This window comes from Oncorhynchus kisutch, linkage group LG4 (assembly GCF_002021735.2).
Source record: "Oncorhynchus kisutch isolate 150728-3 linkage group LG4, Okis_V2, whole genome shotgun sequence".
Classification (NCBI taxonomy): Eukaryota; Metazoa; Chordata; class Actinopteri; order Salmoniformes; family Salmonidae; genus Oncorhynchus; species Oncorhynchus kisutch.
Genome location: NC_034177.2, coordinates 7,775,245 through 7,793,363, shown reverse-complemented (window position 1 = coordinate 7,793,363; position 18,119 = coordinate 7,775,245). Strand labels below are relative to the sequence as shown.

At 40.6% G+C, this 18,119-nt stretch overlaps 2 protein-coding genes across 2 annotated transcripts in view; both read right to left on the bottom strand.

Annotated features, from left to right (window-relative positions):
- The window catches only part of LOC109888505 (WD repeat-containing protein 47-like), a 33,954-nt gene extending 23,261 nt beyond the window's left edge, over positions 1-10,693 (bottom strand). Inside the window, 5 exon segments of the mRNA XM_020479677.2 lie at positions 181-489; positions 1,509-1,593; positions 1,886-1,969; positions 6,503-6,696; positions 10,280-10,693. Coding sequence (XP_020335266.2) covers positions 181-489; positions 1,509-1,593; positions 1,886-1,969; positions 6,503-6,660 — 636 coding nt within the window. The 5' untranslated portion in view covers positions 6,661-6,696; positions 10,280-10,693.
- Positions 10,694-11,268: 575 nt separating this feature from the next.
- LOC109889016 (calmodulin-regulated spectrin-associated protein 2) overlaps positions 11,269-18,119 on the bottom strand; it is a 109,430-nt gene continuing 102,579 nt past the window's right edge. Inside the window, exons 14-17 of the mRNA XM_020480158.2 lie at positions 17,461-17,599; positions 15,028-15,143; positions 14,164-14,282; positions 11,269-13,831 (exon numbers count right to left, since the gene is read on the bottom strand). Of these exons, the coding sequence (XP_020335747.2) occupies positions 13,526-13,831; positions 14,164-14,282; positions 15,028-15,143; positions 17,461-17,599 (680 nt within the window). The 3' untranslated portion in view covers positions 11,269-13,525. The remainder of the gene's footprint in view (positions 13,832-14,163; positions 14,283-15,027; positions 15,144-17,460; positions 17,600-18,119) is intronic.

Genomic DNA, 18,119 nt, shown 5'->3' with positions numbered 1-18,119 from the left:
CATATTTACTGAGCCTGGATTCTTCTCTAGGTGACTACCTTCTAGGGAGTTTTGACTGGCCACTGTGCTTCTGCTTCTCTTTAGGTCGTTGGGGTCCTGGTTAACTAACGTAAAGCACTGTGACACCTGCTGATGTAAAAAAAAGGGCTTTATAAATACATTTGATTGGCCAACACTGACCTGACAGAACTCCACACAGCACTCGTACAAAACTCCTTTGATGAGCAGCTGGAAGAGGCGGTTGCCGCTGGCCCTGAACCCAGCCTCGCTCAGCTTCCTGTCGGCAGGGATGAACTCGGCCACCATGGCGCAGGCCTCCTCGAAGCAGTGCACCCGGGCCGTGCTGGGGTTCCAGTCCTTGAACTCAGCATGTTGGGTGAGGCAGGGCAGCGTGAGGAGCAGGCATAGTTTACTGTAGTCCTCTTTAGAGGGACAGAACCCCTCCAGGCTGTGGAGACATCTGACCGCCTCTTGCATGGACAGCTCCAGCTGTCGGGCAGCATAAGGAAAGGGGGTGGAGATTAATTCACTGGCGTTTACTGAGTAAAGTCGTACTAAATAGATATAGCATAACCCACTACTTCTAATAGATATAGCATAACCCACTACTTCTAATAGATATAGCATAACCCACTACTTCTAATAGATATAGCATAACCCACTACTTCTAATAGATATAGCATAACCCACTACTTCTAATAGATATAGCATAACCCACTAATTCTAATAGATATAGCATAACCCACTACTTCTAATAGATATAGCATAACCCACTAATTCTAATAGATATAGCATAACCCACTACTTCTAATAGATATAGCATAACCCACTAATTCTAATAGATATAGCATAACCCACTACTTCTAATAGATATAGCATAACCCACTAATTCTAATAGATATAGCATAACCCACTACTTCTAATAGATATAGCATAACCCACTACTTCTAATAGATATAGCATAACCCACTAATTCTAATAGATATAGCATAACCCACTAATTCTAATAGATATAGCATAACCCACTACTTCTAATAGATATAGCATAACCCACTAATTCTAATAGATATAGCATAACCCACTACTTCTAATAGATATAGCATAACCCACTAATTCTAATAGATATAGTATAACCCACTACTTCTAATAGATATAGTATAACCCACTAATTCTAAGACAATTTAAGATCACTGAAATGTAATTCATCAATTAGGAAGTGCTTATTATTTTATTTTTTCATTGAACATGAAATTTACTTCCAAATTACACTGGAAAAGTCCCGGTTTCCTTCCTTGGTGATGTTTTTAGCTTGCTACACCCGAAGCATAAAAACAGAGACCGAAATCATAAGCCATCTTATCAGTTGATCACTTCAGAGACTTGTAGAAATACTTGAAATGGATCTTGCTCAACTGACGGTTGGCTTTTGCTGCCAGTATCTCAGTATGTCTATTTGAATACGGTCGTACACGCAACGCTTGCGGTATAGACTGGCTTGTCCCACTCACGTTCTGAGGGTCGTCAGCAGCTGACATGGCGTTATTTACACACAGGGCCTCCAGAAATGTTTGTTTCAGGACGATGTAGCGGAACCTAGACAAGCCAGGCAAGATCACAAGACACATTTATAACATTCAGTAAACATTTTTTTTTAAATGCCAAAATTGAAAATGTGCATTTCTTCATATGTAATTAAACAAAATGGCTTGACTGTACAAAGATAACATCTAATTTCACCTCTCGGTCTCGACACCTCACTCTTGACTGGCTAATCAAATCTCTGAAGAGTTAACCTGTGACCTGTGTGTCTGGCAAGAGTTAAGATTCACATTTGGGTGGAAGACATTGGATCAGATAAGCATGAAAAGAAAAAAGGTTCTCTCACCTCTTTTTGTCAAACTTCTCCATGCCTTCTAAAGGCTGAATGAATTGTAGGACCTCTTCCCATTGGCCATCTAGAATCAGCTGCCTGTGACACAACATGGGAATAGCTATCAGGTCATAGAGTTAACCTGGGTTGTGTCCATTAAACAAAAACAAGATGTTTTACATTTATTTTTTTAGTTCAGATCATTTCACTCCGTTTTGGGTCGTTTTCTTCCGTGTAGTGAACAAGACCCTGTTTGACCTTCATCCATTCACCTTGTACCTTCTGGTAGCAGAGTGGTGACTAGTAATATGATCTGAGTTGTTAGTTACAGAGGTTTTATGAAAAACTGTACAGTTCTCCTTGAATGCTGTTAGTATTTGTGTGTAGTACTGCAACAGAGCATCCTAATGTGTTAGTATTTGTGTGTACTACTGCAACAGAGCATCCTAATGTGTTAGTATTTGTGTGTACTACTGCAACAGAGCATCCTAATGTGTTAGTATTTGTGTGTACTACTGCAACAGAGCATCCTAATGTGTTAGTATTTGTGTGTACTACTGCAACAGAGCATCCTAATGTGTTAGTATTTGTGTGTACTACTGCAACAGAGCATCCTAATGTGTTAGTACTTGTGTGTAGTACTGCAACAGAGCATCCTAATGTGTTAGTATTTGTGTGTACTACTGCAACAGAGCATCCTAATGTTAGTATTTGTGTATAGTACTGCAACAGAGCATCCTAATTTGTTAGTATGTGTGTACTACTGCAACAGAGCATCCTAATGTGTTAGTATTTGTGTGTACTACTGCAACAGAGCATCCTAATGTGTTAGTATTTGTGTGTACTACTGCAACAGAGCATCCTAATGTGTTAGTACTTGTGTGTAGTACTGCAACAGAGCATCCTAATGTGTTAGTATTTGTGTGTACTACTGCAACAGAGCATCCTAATGTTAGTATTTGTGTATAGTACTGCAACAGAGCATCCTAATTTGTTAGTATGTGTGTACTACTGCAACAGAGCATCCTAATGTGTTAGTATTTGTGTGTACTACTGCAACAGAGCATCCTAATGTGTTAGTATTTGTGTGTACTACTGCAACAGAGCATCCTAATGTGTTAGTACTTGTGTGTAGTACTGCAACAGAGCATCCTAATGTGTTAGTATTTGTGTGTACTACTGCAACAGAGCATCCTAATGTGTTAGTATTTGTGTGTACTACTGCAACAGAGCATCCTAATGTGTTAGTATTTGTGTGTACTACTGCAACAGAGCATCCTAATGTGTTAGTATTTGTGTGTACTACTGCAACAGAGCATCCTAATGTGTTAGTATTTGTGTGTACTACTGCAACAGAGCATCCTAATGTGTTAGTATTTGTGTGTAGTACTGCAACAGAGCATCCTAATGTGTTAGTATTTGTGTGTACTACTGCAACAGAGCATCCTAATGTTAGTATTTGTGTATAGTACTGCAACAGAGCATCCTAATGTGTTAGTATTTGTGTGTACTACTGCAACAGAGCATCATAATGTGTTAGTATTTGTGTGTACTACTGCAACAGAGCATCCTAATGTGTTAGTATTTGTGTGTACTACTGCAACAGAGCATCCTAATGTGTTAGTATTTGTGTGTACTACTGCAACAGAGCATCCTAATGTGTTAGTATTTGTGTGTACTACTGCAACAGAGCATCCTAATGTGTTAGTATTTGTGTGTACTACTGCAACAGAGCATCCTAATGTGTTAGTACTTGTGTGTAGTACTGCAACAGAGCATCCTAATGTGTTAGTATTTGTGTGTACTACTGCAACAGAGCATCCTAATGTTAGTATTTGTGTATAGTACTGCAACAGAGCATCCTAATTTGTTAGTATGTGTGTACTACTGCAACAGAGCATCCTAATGTGTTAGTATTTGTGTGTACTACTGCAACAGAGCATCCTAATGTGTTAGTATTTGTGTGTACTACTGCAACAGAGCATCCTAATGTGTTAGTACTTGTGTGTAGTACTGCAACAGAGCATCCTAATGTGTTAGTATTTGTGTGTACTACTGCAACAGAGCATCCTAATGTGTTAGTATTTGTGTGTACTACTGCAACAGAGCATCCTAATGTGTTAGTATTTGTGTGTACTACTGCAACAGAGCATCCTAATGTGTTAGTATTTGTGTGTACTACTGCAACAGAGCATCCTAATGTGTTAGTATTTGTGTGTACTACTGCAACAGAGCATCCTAATGTGTTAGTATTTGTGTGTAGTACTGCAACAGAGCATCCTAATGTGTTAGTATTTGTGTGTACTACTGCAACAGAGCATCCTAATGTTAGTATTTGTGTATAGTACTGCAACAGAGCATCCTAATGTGTTAGTATTTGTGTGTACTACTGCAACAGAGCATCCTAATGTGTTAGTATTTGTGTGTACTACTGCAACAGAGCATCCTAATGTGTTAGTATTTGTGTGTACTACTGCAACAGAGCATCCTAATGTGTTAGTATTTGTGTGTACTACTGCAACAGAGCATCCTAATGTGTTAGTATTTGTGTGTACTACTGCAACAGAGCATCCTAATGTGTTAGTATTTGTGTGTAGTACTGCAACAGAGCATCCTAATGTGTTAGTATTTGTGTGTACTACTGCAACAGAGCATCCTAATGTTAGTATTTGTGTATAGTACTGCAACAGAGCATCCTAATTTGTTAGTATGTGTGTACTACTGCAACAGAGCATTCTAATTTGTTAGTATTTGTGTGTAGTACTGCAACAGAGCATTCTAATTTGTTAGTATTTGTGTGTAGTACTGCAACAGAGCATTCTAATTTGTTAGTATTTGTGTGTAGTACTGCAACAGAGCATTCTAATTTGTTAGTATTTGTGTGTACTACTGCAACAGAGCATTCTAATTTGTTAGTATTTGTGTGTACTACTGCAACAGAGCATCCTAATGTGTTAGTATTTGTGTGTACTACTGCAACAGATCATTCTAATTTGTTAGTATTTGTGTGTAGAACTGCAACAGAGCATTCTAATTTGTTAGTATTTATGTGTAGTACTGCAACAGAGCATTCTAATTTGTTAGTATTTGTGTGTACTACTGCAACAGAGCATTCTAATTTGTTAGTATTTGTGTGTAGTACTGCAACAGAGCATTCTAATTTGTTAGTATTTATGTGTACTACTGCAACAGAGCATTCTAATTTGTTAGTATTTGTGTGTACTACTGCAAGAGCATTCTAATTTGTTAGTACTTGTGTGTACTACTGCAACAGAGCATTCTAATTGGATAGTATTTGTGTGTACTACTGCAACAGAGCATCCTAATTTGTTAGTATTTGTGTGTACTACTGCAACAGAGCATCCTAATGTGTTAGTATTTGTGTGTAGTACTGCAACGGAGCATCCTAATATGTTAGTACTTGTGTGTAGTACTGCAACAGAGCATCCTAATGTGTTAGTATTTGTGTGTACTACTGCAACAGAGCATTCTAATTTGTTAGTATTTGTGTGTACTACTGCAACAGAGCATCCTAATTTGTTAGTATTTGTGTGTACTACTGCAACAGAGCATCCTAATTGGATAGTATTTGTGTGTAGTACTGCAACAGAGCATCCTGATTGGATAGTATTTGTGTGTACTACTGCAACAGAGCATCCTAATTGGATAGTATTTGTGTGTAGTACTGCAACAGAGCATCCTAATTGGATAGTATTTGTGTACTACTGCAACAGAGCATCCTAATTGGATAAGCCTGATGGAAAACAAAGAGGGGTAAACAACGACTCTGAAAATCGTATTATAGTGAAACGTTTATGTAATCAGCCACTTACTGACGCTAAATTGAATAATGTCCCGAGGGGGATCTTTAGATTAAGTCTCTCTGGTGAAGGTCACGGAGTACTGTACAAGGTGCAGTGCAGCATGAAATAAGATTTGTGTAAAAAAAAAACGGCAGGACCTCACATACGCCAACACTATCGGTGTACTTAAAAAGGGGACATATCATTCCAAAAATGCTGTTTTCAGTATTTAAAATGTTGTCTCATATCAAGATGAGTTCACATCCCATGCCAGCAGTTCGTGTAGATTCAGCTCTATGCCTCCGGCCTCAAATTTATAGAAAAGATAAGCACTGCAAATCTGGAGATAATATGGTGCTTAACTTTTCCATTCATTTTTGGATAGCTGAATCTACAAAACAGATGGTCTGGGACATGGACTTGTTTACAGAGTCGTGGAGCGTGATTAATATTATTATTTTATTTAACTAGGCAGTTTCAGTTAAGAACAAATTCTGATTTACAATGATGGCCTACCACCGGCCAGACCCTCCCCTAACCCGGATGGCGCTGGGCCAATTGTGTGCCGCCCTATGGGACTCCCAATCACGGCCGGTTGTGATACAGCCCCGGATCGAACCAGGGTCTGTAGTGATGCCTCTAGCACTAAGATGCAGTGCCTTAGACCGCTGTGTATCAGAACTGGGCTGGAGGAAAAACCTGCACATTAAAAAGAGTCCTAACGGGGTGGTCTTTCTGAAGAGTCTTCTTCCTGATGGAGGCATGCCTAGCTGGGTGTTATTCCCATACAGACTGCAGAATGACGCTGTGTTTGTAGCCATGCTGGTACCTGAGGAAGAGCATGTCGTCAGAGTAAAGGCCATTAATGACGCCACTCTCCTTCTCCAGAGACAGCATGCTGATGTGAAGCTTCCTGGAGTTGAGGAAGTCCAGCATCAGCTTGATCACCTCCACCTCTTTGATGTTAATGGTCTCCTCTGCTGTCATGGCGACAGTCTGTCAGGACAGGTGGAGAGAGAGAGTCTGTCAGGACAGGTGGAGAGAGACAATCTGTCAGAACAGGTAATGAGAGAGACAATCTGTCAGAACAGGTAATGAGAGAGACAATCTGTCAGAACAGGTAATGAGAGAGACTACCTGTCAGGAAAAACATTTTAAATTTAGGGCAGCTGTTCCAATGTATTCCCACGAAAAAATACACGTGATCGTGTCTCAATGTATTAAATATTGTTTTAATTTAAATACAATTTATATTTCAGGCTTAGTTAGTTAAGGTCAATTTACAGTTCATTTACAGTGTACAAATGATTATAATGCTGTACCTGCCCCCTCCCTCACACCATCTGCTCTGACAAAAATCATTCTGCCAGACAGTGTTGCCAAGGACTACCTTGAAAACAATGTTGCAGGTGAAAATGTATTGTCGCGGGTGTTGTGTTTTTGGGCCAATTCTAAACTGCACCGTGGCATTTCTCTTAGAAATGTATATATTTAACTGTGACCTGCTGCTGTTGACTATCAGGCAGTGAGCAGGCTGTTACGGAGTGAGTGAATGGTGGAGAAGAGGAGGGCTGGAGGGGTGTGTGTGTGAGTTGAGAGCACTGGTTGAGAGAGCGCTGCAGCAAGAGGCCGCTGAGTCAGGGAGACAGCAGGACAAATATGTGACACATTTTTATCAGTTGTAGGTAGGCTATTTATTTACACTGAACAAAAATATAAAAACGCAACATGTAAAGGTGTTGGTCCCATGTTTCTAGAGGTGAAATAAAAGTTCCCAGAAATGTTCCATACTTATTTCTCTCAAATTTTGGCCACAAATTTGTTTACATCACGGTTAGTGAGCATTTCTCCTTTGTATTGCCAAGATAATCCATCCACCTGACAGGTGTGGCATATCAAGAACCTGATTAAACAGCATGATCATTACACAGGTGCACCTTGTGCTGGGTGACAATAAAAGGCCACTCTAAAATGTTCCGTTTTTTGTCACACACACAATGCCACAGATGTCTCAAGTTTTGAAGGAACGTGAAATTGGCATGCTCGACCAGAGCTGTTTACAGAGAATTGAATGTTAATTTCTCTGCCTCCAACGTAGTTTTAAAGAATTTGGCAGTGCAGACCACATGTATGGCATCGTGCGGGCTACTGGTTTGCTTTGCCCCATTGCTGTGGTGGGGTTATCATATGGGGCAGGCATAAGCCACAGACACCAAACACAATTGCATTTTATTGAAAGCAATTTGAATGCACAGAGATACCATGAGGAGATCCTGAGCCCCATTGTGAGGCCCATTCTTTAAGGTATCTGCAATCAACAAATGCATATCTGTAATCCCAGTCATGTGAAATCCATAGATTAGGGCCTACTGAATTAATTTCAATTGACTGATTTCCTCATATGAACTGTAACTCAGTAAAATCTTTGAAATTGTTGCGCTTATATTTTTGTCCAGTATAGATTGGTCATTATGGAGACACCATTTTTCCATAAAACATAGTAACGCAATAGAGCTGATAAAAACGGCGACAAATAATTGGAAAACGACTTTAGGCGCACTAGAGCTCTTTAGATAAATTAGCTCAAAAAGGTGGTTTAAAGTAAACTGCATTCTAATGTCGACTTCTCTAACGGATAACAGTATCAAGCGAAGGGTTTTACTCTTGCTCGGTTCTAGGGTCTGGAGCGCTGCACCAGTGGAATTAAAATAATGGAAGTTCTGGAACTCCCTCGCGGTCTTGTATTATGGGGGGAAAGTCCACAATGAAAATGACATTAAAATGTGTCGAAAGACAAGCTACATTTGCATCTGTTGGCCATCAAGTAGGCTATTCATTTATATGCCATTGTAAGCTACCATTTCCTACAATAAATACATATTGAAATTATGATATTACTGGAGTCGTTGCAAATCAATTCGTGCCACATGTGTATCCTACCTGGAGCTGGCAAACGGATTGAATAAATAGCCTGTAACTCCGTTTGAGTTTGTTGTAGCCTTGCGTTATTATGCAATTATTCATGGCCATGTTAAATTAATTCAATTGGAAGTTATGAATTATGATCATAGATCTATCGCAAATGTATCATTGTCCATATTTTAATGTCAGTTTTATCGTGGATTTTTCCCTGAAATTAGATGTCCTATCAGGGACTATAGGCTTCCTGCATCTAGCTCAGCAAACCATGGCAAAATTGAATTGCAATTATAAACCCAGATTTTAGTCCGTAATCTATGCGTATTGAAATAACAAATCAATCTCGCAAATAATCCATTTATAACTGTTTTGTAGTCTTAACATCTGGCCCATAATAATGGCACAATTACCCGAAAATCACCAAACATTCATTTCTTGAAGTTCGTCCAAGTGTTTCTTCACAGAGATTTCAAGATCCTCTGTCCAACTTTTATCACTCAAACTCTGCTGTCGGATTGACCTATAGTTATGCACATGCGCAAAATGGATTTATTTCACGCAATAAGGCACAAGGGGGTGTGGTATATGGCCAATATACCACGGCTAAGAGCTGTTCTTAACCACGACGCCACGCTGAGTGCCTGGATACAGCACTTAGCCGTGGTATATTGGTCATATACCACACACTCCGAGGTACCTTATTGCTTTTAAAAACGGATTACCAGCGTAATTAAAGCAGTAAAAATAAACGTCATACCTGTAGTATACGGTCTGATATACCACAGCTGTCAGCCAATCAGCATTCAGGGCTCGAACCACCCAGTTTCAAAATCATTTTGGGGGGCAAGTTTTAAGGCCTTCTGGGCGGGTTTTCAGAGGTCATTGGGCAAAACTTTTTGCTAGACCTAGTAACCATGCACAATAGTTTCCTACCCCTTAGAAGGTTTCTTCCTAATAGGCCTACAGACATCTTGGGGGAGCTTCTTACCACTGTTCGTTAGTAAGCCTTGACTTGTATTTTCCTTTGCGATGTGTTTTAAACGTGGTACTAGTATTACCAATATAATGTGATTGATGAAAAACAAGCATAGGTGTGTGTGTCAATAAACTCAAGAGGATTGTCAGGGGGAAAGATTAAGATGTTGTCAAGGGAAAGCAAAATTATGAACCAAAAACTGTAAAAGATATGGCCTAGTACCAGGTCTACATTCAATGCTGTGGTAAGGAGAACTACATTCTGCAACACCTAGTTATAAAGGCCTGCCATCGGAGTACAAGTTGTAAACACGGGTACATCATCCTCTCTCTACCTTCCATGTTTACACCATACTATCTGAAATCAGTGGCACCAGCCAAAAGCGGTCTGTTGATTCATTTGCATTGCAAACATCTACTGTGGGCTACACATGACTGCTGGTTGAGTAGCTAAACAACTTACCTTATGTGTGCTACCTGACTTGTCGCTGGCATAGACATTAGCACTGCACACGTACAATGATTATTATAGCCGAGTAGGCTAGCACCAGGAACAAGTGACAGATAGCCTACTAAATAACCATGCTAGATAATAGAATGCATCACGTTTATAGAGCCGGTTAGCAAAGCATGTATTGATTGAGCTGCAGGAATAAAAACACACTATCAACCACCAACAGCCGCCACCCAAAAACAAATGCAACCTTCTCACCTGTTTATCCCTACAAATAACGTCACATAAATTGCGAATGTAATCCGCAGGTTCGCCAGCAGATGAGAACGTTTACAATGTATTTTAGCAAGGATATTTTATACAAATCTTCGTTTGTTTTTTCTCTCGCTTTCCCACCGTATTTCTAGTAGCCTATACACAACCTCCGGTTGCCAAGTGCACAGCAGCAAGCCACCAATCAACCGGAAGATACGCTGCGGTTTCACACACCTACGACGGTGCATCCCGCGGTCCGCTCAACAACTTTCAGCTCGATCACAGTCAGCTCACGCAATTCATATATATTGTCACTTAGTCCCTTAATAACGGCATTGCAACTGTTTACATCCCTGGCAATTGCTTTTCCAGACATTATCTAGCATGTTCCAGCCGTTAGATGCAGTGGAATAGAGGAAGACAATGGCAGGGAAGGGCATAAAATCCCTTGGCAATTGGAAGGTGTGCCGTTTGTGGAACGAATATTTTTTAAGATTGACAAAATGCACAATTGCATAAGAAAGTACGTATAGACTTAATCATAAAACCTACATTTTATCAGATTTTCTGATCGTACATTTATAACCTAAAGCCATTGTATATATATATATATATATATATATTTTAGTCCCATTGGGTAAAATAAGGGTTGATTTTGGAGTTATTGCAGTATGCGTTGGGGGATATCACCTAGCAATATATCACCTATTTCCATTGCACAAAGCATTATAATTACAGCAATCCTCAAGAGAATTGTCTTGAACAATACTGATGGAGCAAGGCAGGAGACAATCTGTGACCTTAGTTTCTTATGACTGGTTATTACGGTTGCAAAATCGTGGTAACTTTCCCCAAATTCCTGGTAATGGATTTCCTGCATATTCCATTCTAAACTCTGGGAATTTTCCTAAAGGGATTTCCAGAAAACCTGGGAAATTTTCACCGCTGATTATCCAGGGAGAATATTTACATGACAATTGAGGAACGAACACTTTGAGGACACGCTTCATTTTATTCAATGCAAAACAAACCAAACCTACAAAGTTCAGCAGTAGGTTGAATGACAGCACAGCGTCTGATAAACAACATGGAAGCAGTTCTTTGTCAGGAGTGATGGACAGATGAATTTACGGCAGCCCTGCACAATGTCCACTTATACCCATTTAAACAATTAAATAGCCATTCATCTTGACCTTAAACAGTCAAATACAACAACTGTGACAGTGGTCCCACTGTAACATCCCTTTCTACAAAATTCCTGGAACTTCATAAAAACGTGATAATAATCGTTACATTTCCAGAGACATATGCAACTCCTCTTTTGGTAATTCCTTAAATATATCCCTGTGAAAACCAAACACCAATGTGTGTGCGTATAGTATTTGTCGTCAGATATTTTCATCCCCAACCTTCATAAGTTGTTGCTCGAGGAGGCTCCTTTCGAGTAGTTTTAAAGACGGAAAGGAACGTGTTGAAGACTCTACCCGTATGTACTAAAAGTCTGTCACATTCTGCCTTCACAGGTCTCTAAAAAAGTACTTTATCAAAAGTACTTTACCTTACCAGAGTATGTTTATCGAAGAGAAGAAGTGTGGCATCTACCACAAATTTTAATTGACTTAAAATGAAAAGGACATATTTGGATTTTTCTATTCATGATGAATGTGCAAAATAATAAATAAGCCGTATCCTAATGTCACCGTAGCCTGGTGTCAAGCAGTATCCTAATGTCACCGTAGCCTGGTGTCAAGCAGTATTCGAAGGTCACCGTAGCCTGGTGTCAAGCAGTATCCTAATGTCACCGTAGCCTGGTGTCAAGCAGTATCCTAATGTCACCGTAGCCTGGTGTCAAGCAGTATCCTAATGTCACTGTAGCCTGGTGTCAAGCAGTATCCTAATGTCACCGTAGCCTGGTGTCAAGCAGTATCCTAATGTCACTGTAGCCTGGTGTCAAGCAGTATCCTAATGTCACCGTAGCCTGGTGTCAAGCAGTATCCTAATGTCACTGTAGCCTGGTGTCAAGCAGTATCCTAATGTCACCGTAGCCTGGTGTCAAGCAGTATCCTAATGTCACTGTAGCCTGGTGTGATAAGTCATTTGACATTGAGAGTTTTAAAAGGAGAGGATTCTGAAAACGTTTGGGAGGTCTACTAATCAACTGAAACAAAATGAACGATAACTACTGTTTATCAGCCATTCCATATTTCAAAGTACACAAATCTAAATCCTTTAAAACAATGTTCTATATAATGAATTTATGGCCACAATTTGTAATACTAAATCTAAACGCATTTTCAAAAATGGTCCAAATCATTACGGACAGACCTATCTGATATTTCACCAAATCTGCGTCCATTTTTGTGACAATTGAAAGGAGATAACATAGATTTGAGTTTATTTTTGGTTCACAAACCTGCTCTGAACCCACAGCATTAAGGAAGTTCAGTCTGGTTTAACACTATAAGAGGAGGAAGAAGCTATAAAAAAACCCAGATAGAAATAGACTCGGCGTAGTTGTGGAATACTATATCGGACTTATAGATGATTTGTGAGGATAACGCTAGCTGTATGCTTGCTGCAAGGTATTTCACTTTTTTTTGCCCTCAATCTTGTGTATAGCTTTATGCAGACGTATGTTGCATTTGAACCCGACAACATGGAAAAAAATCCTCTAAGGTATAGTTTTACAATCAGCTTATTGCACTGACGAAAGAAAGAAAGAAAGAAAACAAGCTTAAGGCCACACCATTTCAACAGATGAGTAACATTCAGTGCTTTAGTGTCCCTGATAAAACATTGTAGGTACCCTTCTCCTTTTCGTCTCTCTTTGGGCAAAAAAAAAAAAAAAACACACACACGCGTGCTGTAATAAAATTACTCGAAATCAGACAAATCTCTTACACTAAACCGATCAGTGACATTCATTTACACATATTAAATAGTGTTTTCACATTCCAGTTGTGCATTTCTTTAACTGAGTCCCCGTGTCCAGTTTGGAATTTCAAAAGGAAAATGGACAGGAATGAAGAGAGAGAGAGAAAGAGAGAGAGAGAAAAAGAGAGAGAGAGAAAGAGAGAGAAAAAGAGAGAAAGAGAGAGAGAGAGAGATAATAAAGAAGTATGCGTTCGTCTAACTGGCATTGCAGGTGCTGAATCCTCATGGAAATTTACAGTGAAGTGCAAATTGAATGTGGACCGTTCAATTTGAAGAGAAATGGCGGGGGTGGCTGGGAGTATACGGTAAGTTCCATTAGGACTTGGCAGGTAACGCTTTCTTGGGGGTGGCTGGTTTCCTGGTTTGCCATAGGTGGCCGTGGATCGTGATGGCATCCACACTCGCCGACATGGTCTTGGCGGGAATCTGGCTGAACTGCTTCCTGTCCGAATTGTACTTGTAGAGGCCCTCGATCATCTTGCTCATAATACTCTTGGGCCCGATGCCCGTCAACTTGGTGGCCTCGTCAGTTTCGGGGCTGTATACGTACAGGGAGCGGAACTGGCAACCCCCGTCCCTGAACAACACCAGGAAGTTGTTGGCTTCGGATTTCTCCATTTCCTGCAAAAGCGAAGCAAATAAATGATCATCATCATACAAGACAACAGACGTGTCGTGATGATTTTCATTGTGACCTCTTGCTGCTTTTAAAAAAAATACAGTGACTTCTGGAGGTAAAAATGTCAGTTTTGAATATGAACACTAATCTGCATATTCTTCGTAAATCATCTATTATAATTTGCCATTTAGCAGACTTTTATCCAAAGCAACTTAAAGTCATGTAAATATCACCATGATCAAATGAAAACCATTAATCTGAGAAGTTACTTTATTGTATTGATGAGCTGTACATTAAGATGACCAACACTGTAGAAATAGAATGACCAGATTACCTCCACAATCTTGTTCTTCTGACCTTCGTTGACCTTGCCCGCCAGGCAGCAGTGGGCTAGCGCGTTCTGGATTATATGCTTGTTTGATTTGGCACTCGGCTCCTTGTACAGTTTGGGCCCTGTGCACACCAAGGGGGAAAAAAAGGATGATCAATCGTCATAGCAACCACTCTACCAAGGGCCTCGGAGGTTGTGCCAGCAGTTTGTCAGTAAATCATTTATAGGCGTCATCTTAACATCCTTCATCATGGAATCTCAAGACCAAGGGCCTTCTACGCTATCATCATCCTCTTCTTGATCATTTCAGACTGAAATTTTGCTGAGTTAATTACACTCTGTTTGTGCTTGTCTCAAGTCAAAATCAATAAATAATGCACAACAATCATATATGCACGTTAGATTCAACATGTTACTCAACCAAATGTGCAGAGTAGGGGTTCGCAAAATTGCAGTAACTTTCCCAAAATGCACTGGTTTCTCAGAAATTCCAGTAACTTTCCCAAAATGCACTGGTTTCTCAGAAATTCCGGTTGGAAGATTCCTGGAATCGAGAGAGAATAAGCAGAACATCTGGGAATCCGCCAACCTGGAATTCTGGAAAACCAGGGTGTTTTGGTTAAGTTATCAGAATGTTCCTACCCTAGTGCAGAGTGACAAAAACGTAACTCAAGCTGTTAGTGGTATTAAAATTTTAAATATGAAAAAATATGATAGCGATTTGAAATGATGAATTGGACACAAAATCAAAATCAGATGTCATAAACAGCATGTCCCGTTGTATTTCAGAACTTCACAGAGATAATCAAGATCAATTATAAACACAGCTAATAAATGTGTCTTAGTGGCGATGAGGTGACCACCCACCGGTGTACTCAGTGTTTGACTTCACAGATGAGGCAGTGGAGCCATTCTCCCAATCGTCCTCCCCAGTCCGGCTCCCAGATCGACAAGGGGACAGAAAACCATCTGCAGAATCAGGCCTGACACACACACACACACACTTAGGTCACCTCTCTCCACGGGTAAAGCATTGTTACCTCATATGTAGAGTATAGCCTCTTTAAGGGTTTCAGTACAGGCTGTGTGTGTGCAACGTACAAACAGTGTCTACCCTAAAAATTTGATAATTGTGACAGGGATGGGCTTTGGCCAGTACTGTTTTTTTGTATACCAAGTACAAGCGTTCTCAAAAGCTCTACACAGTCTAAGCAAACGGAGCCGTTGGTGGTCCGTTTTGAGTCGCGTTCCAAAAAAATTCAGCCGCACAAAATGTACGTGACTCCGTTTTCTTAGACTTCAAACAACTGTGAAGCAATGTGATGAAATCAAGTACTCTATGGGGATAGTTACTACAAACACCTATATATCTCAACCAGCACATCTGGTTGAGACAGACTTAGCATGGGGAAGAGGTGACGGTCTGTTAGTGAATGCAGCAAGTGGAATATAGGCAGGGATATTCCCTGTTTTGTGTAGAGAGGGCAACAAGCATTAAAGCAGCAGTTGATGGCGAGATCTGACAAGGTCACAGTGAAGGGTTTTGGTGGGACCATGAGGCATCACATGGTTCACGTTCATTAGGCACCAAACGGATGAAAACATTGCAAACGTGCTCCTTTGCACGCCCTAATGAACATAGCCCTGTACTTGGTATTGGCCCAGTGTCTTACGACTTGCCATTAGAACTCACGTTCTTACATTTACATTTTAGTCATTTAGCAGACACTCTTATCCAGAGCCACTAAACAGTAGTGAGTCATACTGGTCCCCCGTGGGAATCAAACCCACAACCCTAGCATTGCAAGCACCATGCTCTACCAACTGAGCTACACATCTACAGAAGCTGGGAGAGTGAGGTGGCTTCAGGTTTAAACTACTACCCCAGGAACTAACCTTCTCCTTCTCAGTTTAGGAGAGCTCAGTAAGAAGCACAGACTGCCAGAGTGTAAGCTGGCACTTCTGACAGTTCCAGAACATTAGGAGTTCAAAGAGAGAGTACGTAAGAAAAGAGAGGGTACGTAAGAAAAGGAGAGGGTAGGTAGGAAAAGAGAGGGTAGGTAAGAGAGAGTAGGTAAGTAAAGAAAGGGTAGGTAAGAAAAGAGAGGGTAGGTAAGAAAAGAGAGGGTAGGTAGGAAAAGAGAGGGTAGGTAAGAAAAGAGAGGGTAGGTAAGAAAAGAGAGGGTAGGTAAGAAAAGAGAGGGTAGGTAAGAAAAGAGAGGGTAGGTAAGAAAAGAGGGGGTAGGTAAGAGAGGGTAGGTAAGAAAAGAGAGGGTAGGTAAGAAAAGAGAGGGTAGGTAAGAAAAGAGAGGGTAGGTAAGAAAAGAGGGGGTAGGTAAGAAAAGAGGGGGTAGGTAAGAAAAGAGGGGGTAGGTAAGAGAGGGTAGGTAAGAAAAGAGAGGGTAGGTAAGAAAAGAGGGGGTAGGTAAGAGAGGGTAGGTAAGAAAAGAGAGGGTAGGTAAGAAAAGAGAGGGTAGGTAAGAAAAGAGAGGGTAGGTAAGAAAAGAGAGGGTAGGTAAGAAAAGAGGGGGTAGGTAAGAAAAGAGGGGGTAGGTAAGAGAGGGTAGGTAAGAAAAGAGAGGGTAGGTAAGAAAAGAGAGGGTAGGTAAGAAAGAGGGTAGGTAAGAAGAGGGTAGGTAAGAAAGAGAGGGTAGGTAAAGAAAGATAGGGTAGGTAAGAAAGAGAGGGTAGGTAAGAAAGAGAGGGTAGGTAAGAAAGAGAGGGTAGGTAAGAAAGAGAGGGTAGGTAAAGAAAGAGAGGGTAGGTAAGAAAGAGAGGGTAGGTAAGAAAGAGAGGGTAGGTAAAGAAAGAGAGGGTAGGTAAAGAAAGAGAGGGTAGGTAAGAAAGAGAGGGTAGGTAAGAAAGAGAGGGTAGGTAAGAAAGAGAGGGTAGGTAAGAAAGAGAGGGTAGGTAAAGAAAGAGAGGGTAGGTAAGAAAGAGAGGGTAGGTAAGAAAGAGAGGGTAGGTAAAGAAAGAGAGGGTAGGTAAAGAAAGAGAGGGTAGGTAAAGAAAGAGAGGGTAGGTAAGAAAGGAAGAGTGCAGAGAATATAGAACATGTTAGCTGGGTTAAAAGCTGTTGGTGGGAGAAAGGGGTTAGCAAAGTAGGTCAGAAGTGATACTCAAGTTCAATGAAACAGTGTCAATCGTGTAATTTTAGGACGAATCCTAATTTACACTTAAGTCAAATTGAAAGGTCAAGTTAGGATTCACTACTTAAGAGTAGAAGAAATGTTAAGATGAAATTCAAGTACGCCTACATATGAATCATTTTTATATACTGTAAACAGAAAGGTGTCTTACCTTGGTGTTCTCTTCTCAGATTGCACAGTGTCGCTGTCCCCCAGGTTGAGAGAGGCCAGAGACAAGCTGTCCCCCAGGTTGAGAGAGGCCAGAGACAAGTTGTCCCCCAGGTTGAGAGAGGCCAGAGACAAGCTGGGCACTGAAAAAACACGAGGTTGTGAAACCTAGATGTGAAACACAAGTTTGGCCAAAGACTGGACCACAAAGTTACACCACGATCACAGACACGATGCCGTCCGTCACACTTTGTGCCCACCTTGTCACGACTATCTGCAGCATCATCTGATGTGCACAAACTAAAACACACCTGCTGATTTGGAGTTCACTTTCATAGTTAAAAACGGACATTGGTTGCCTAGGAACCCACCCAGAGTCCCACATAGCATAATGAAGTGTCTTTGCCAGACTACCAGAGATCGATTCATGCAACACATTACAAGCTCAAATGAGTCAAATTGGTTTGGCAAAGCAGTTAAGAAATCCGTCAGGGTTAACTACTGCATTTAAAATGAGATGCTTTCACAAGGAAGCAATGCAAATGGATAGTAGCACTAGTAGATGGCATGCATATCTCTACTACAACTATAACAGTCTCTGGTTTGCCATAAGAAGCCAAGCTGAGCTGCAGAGAAACAGTGTTTTATCACAGGAGGCACTGA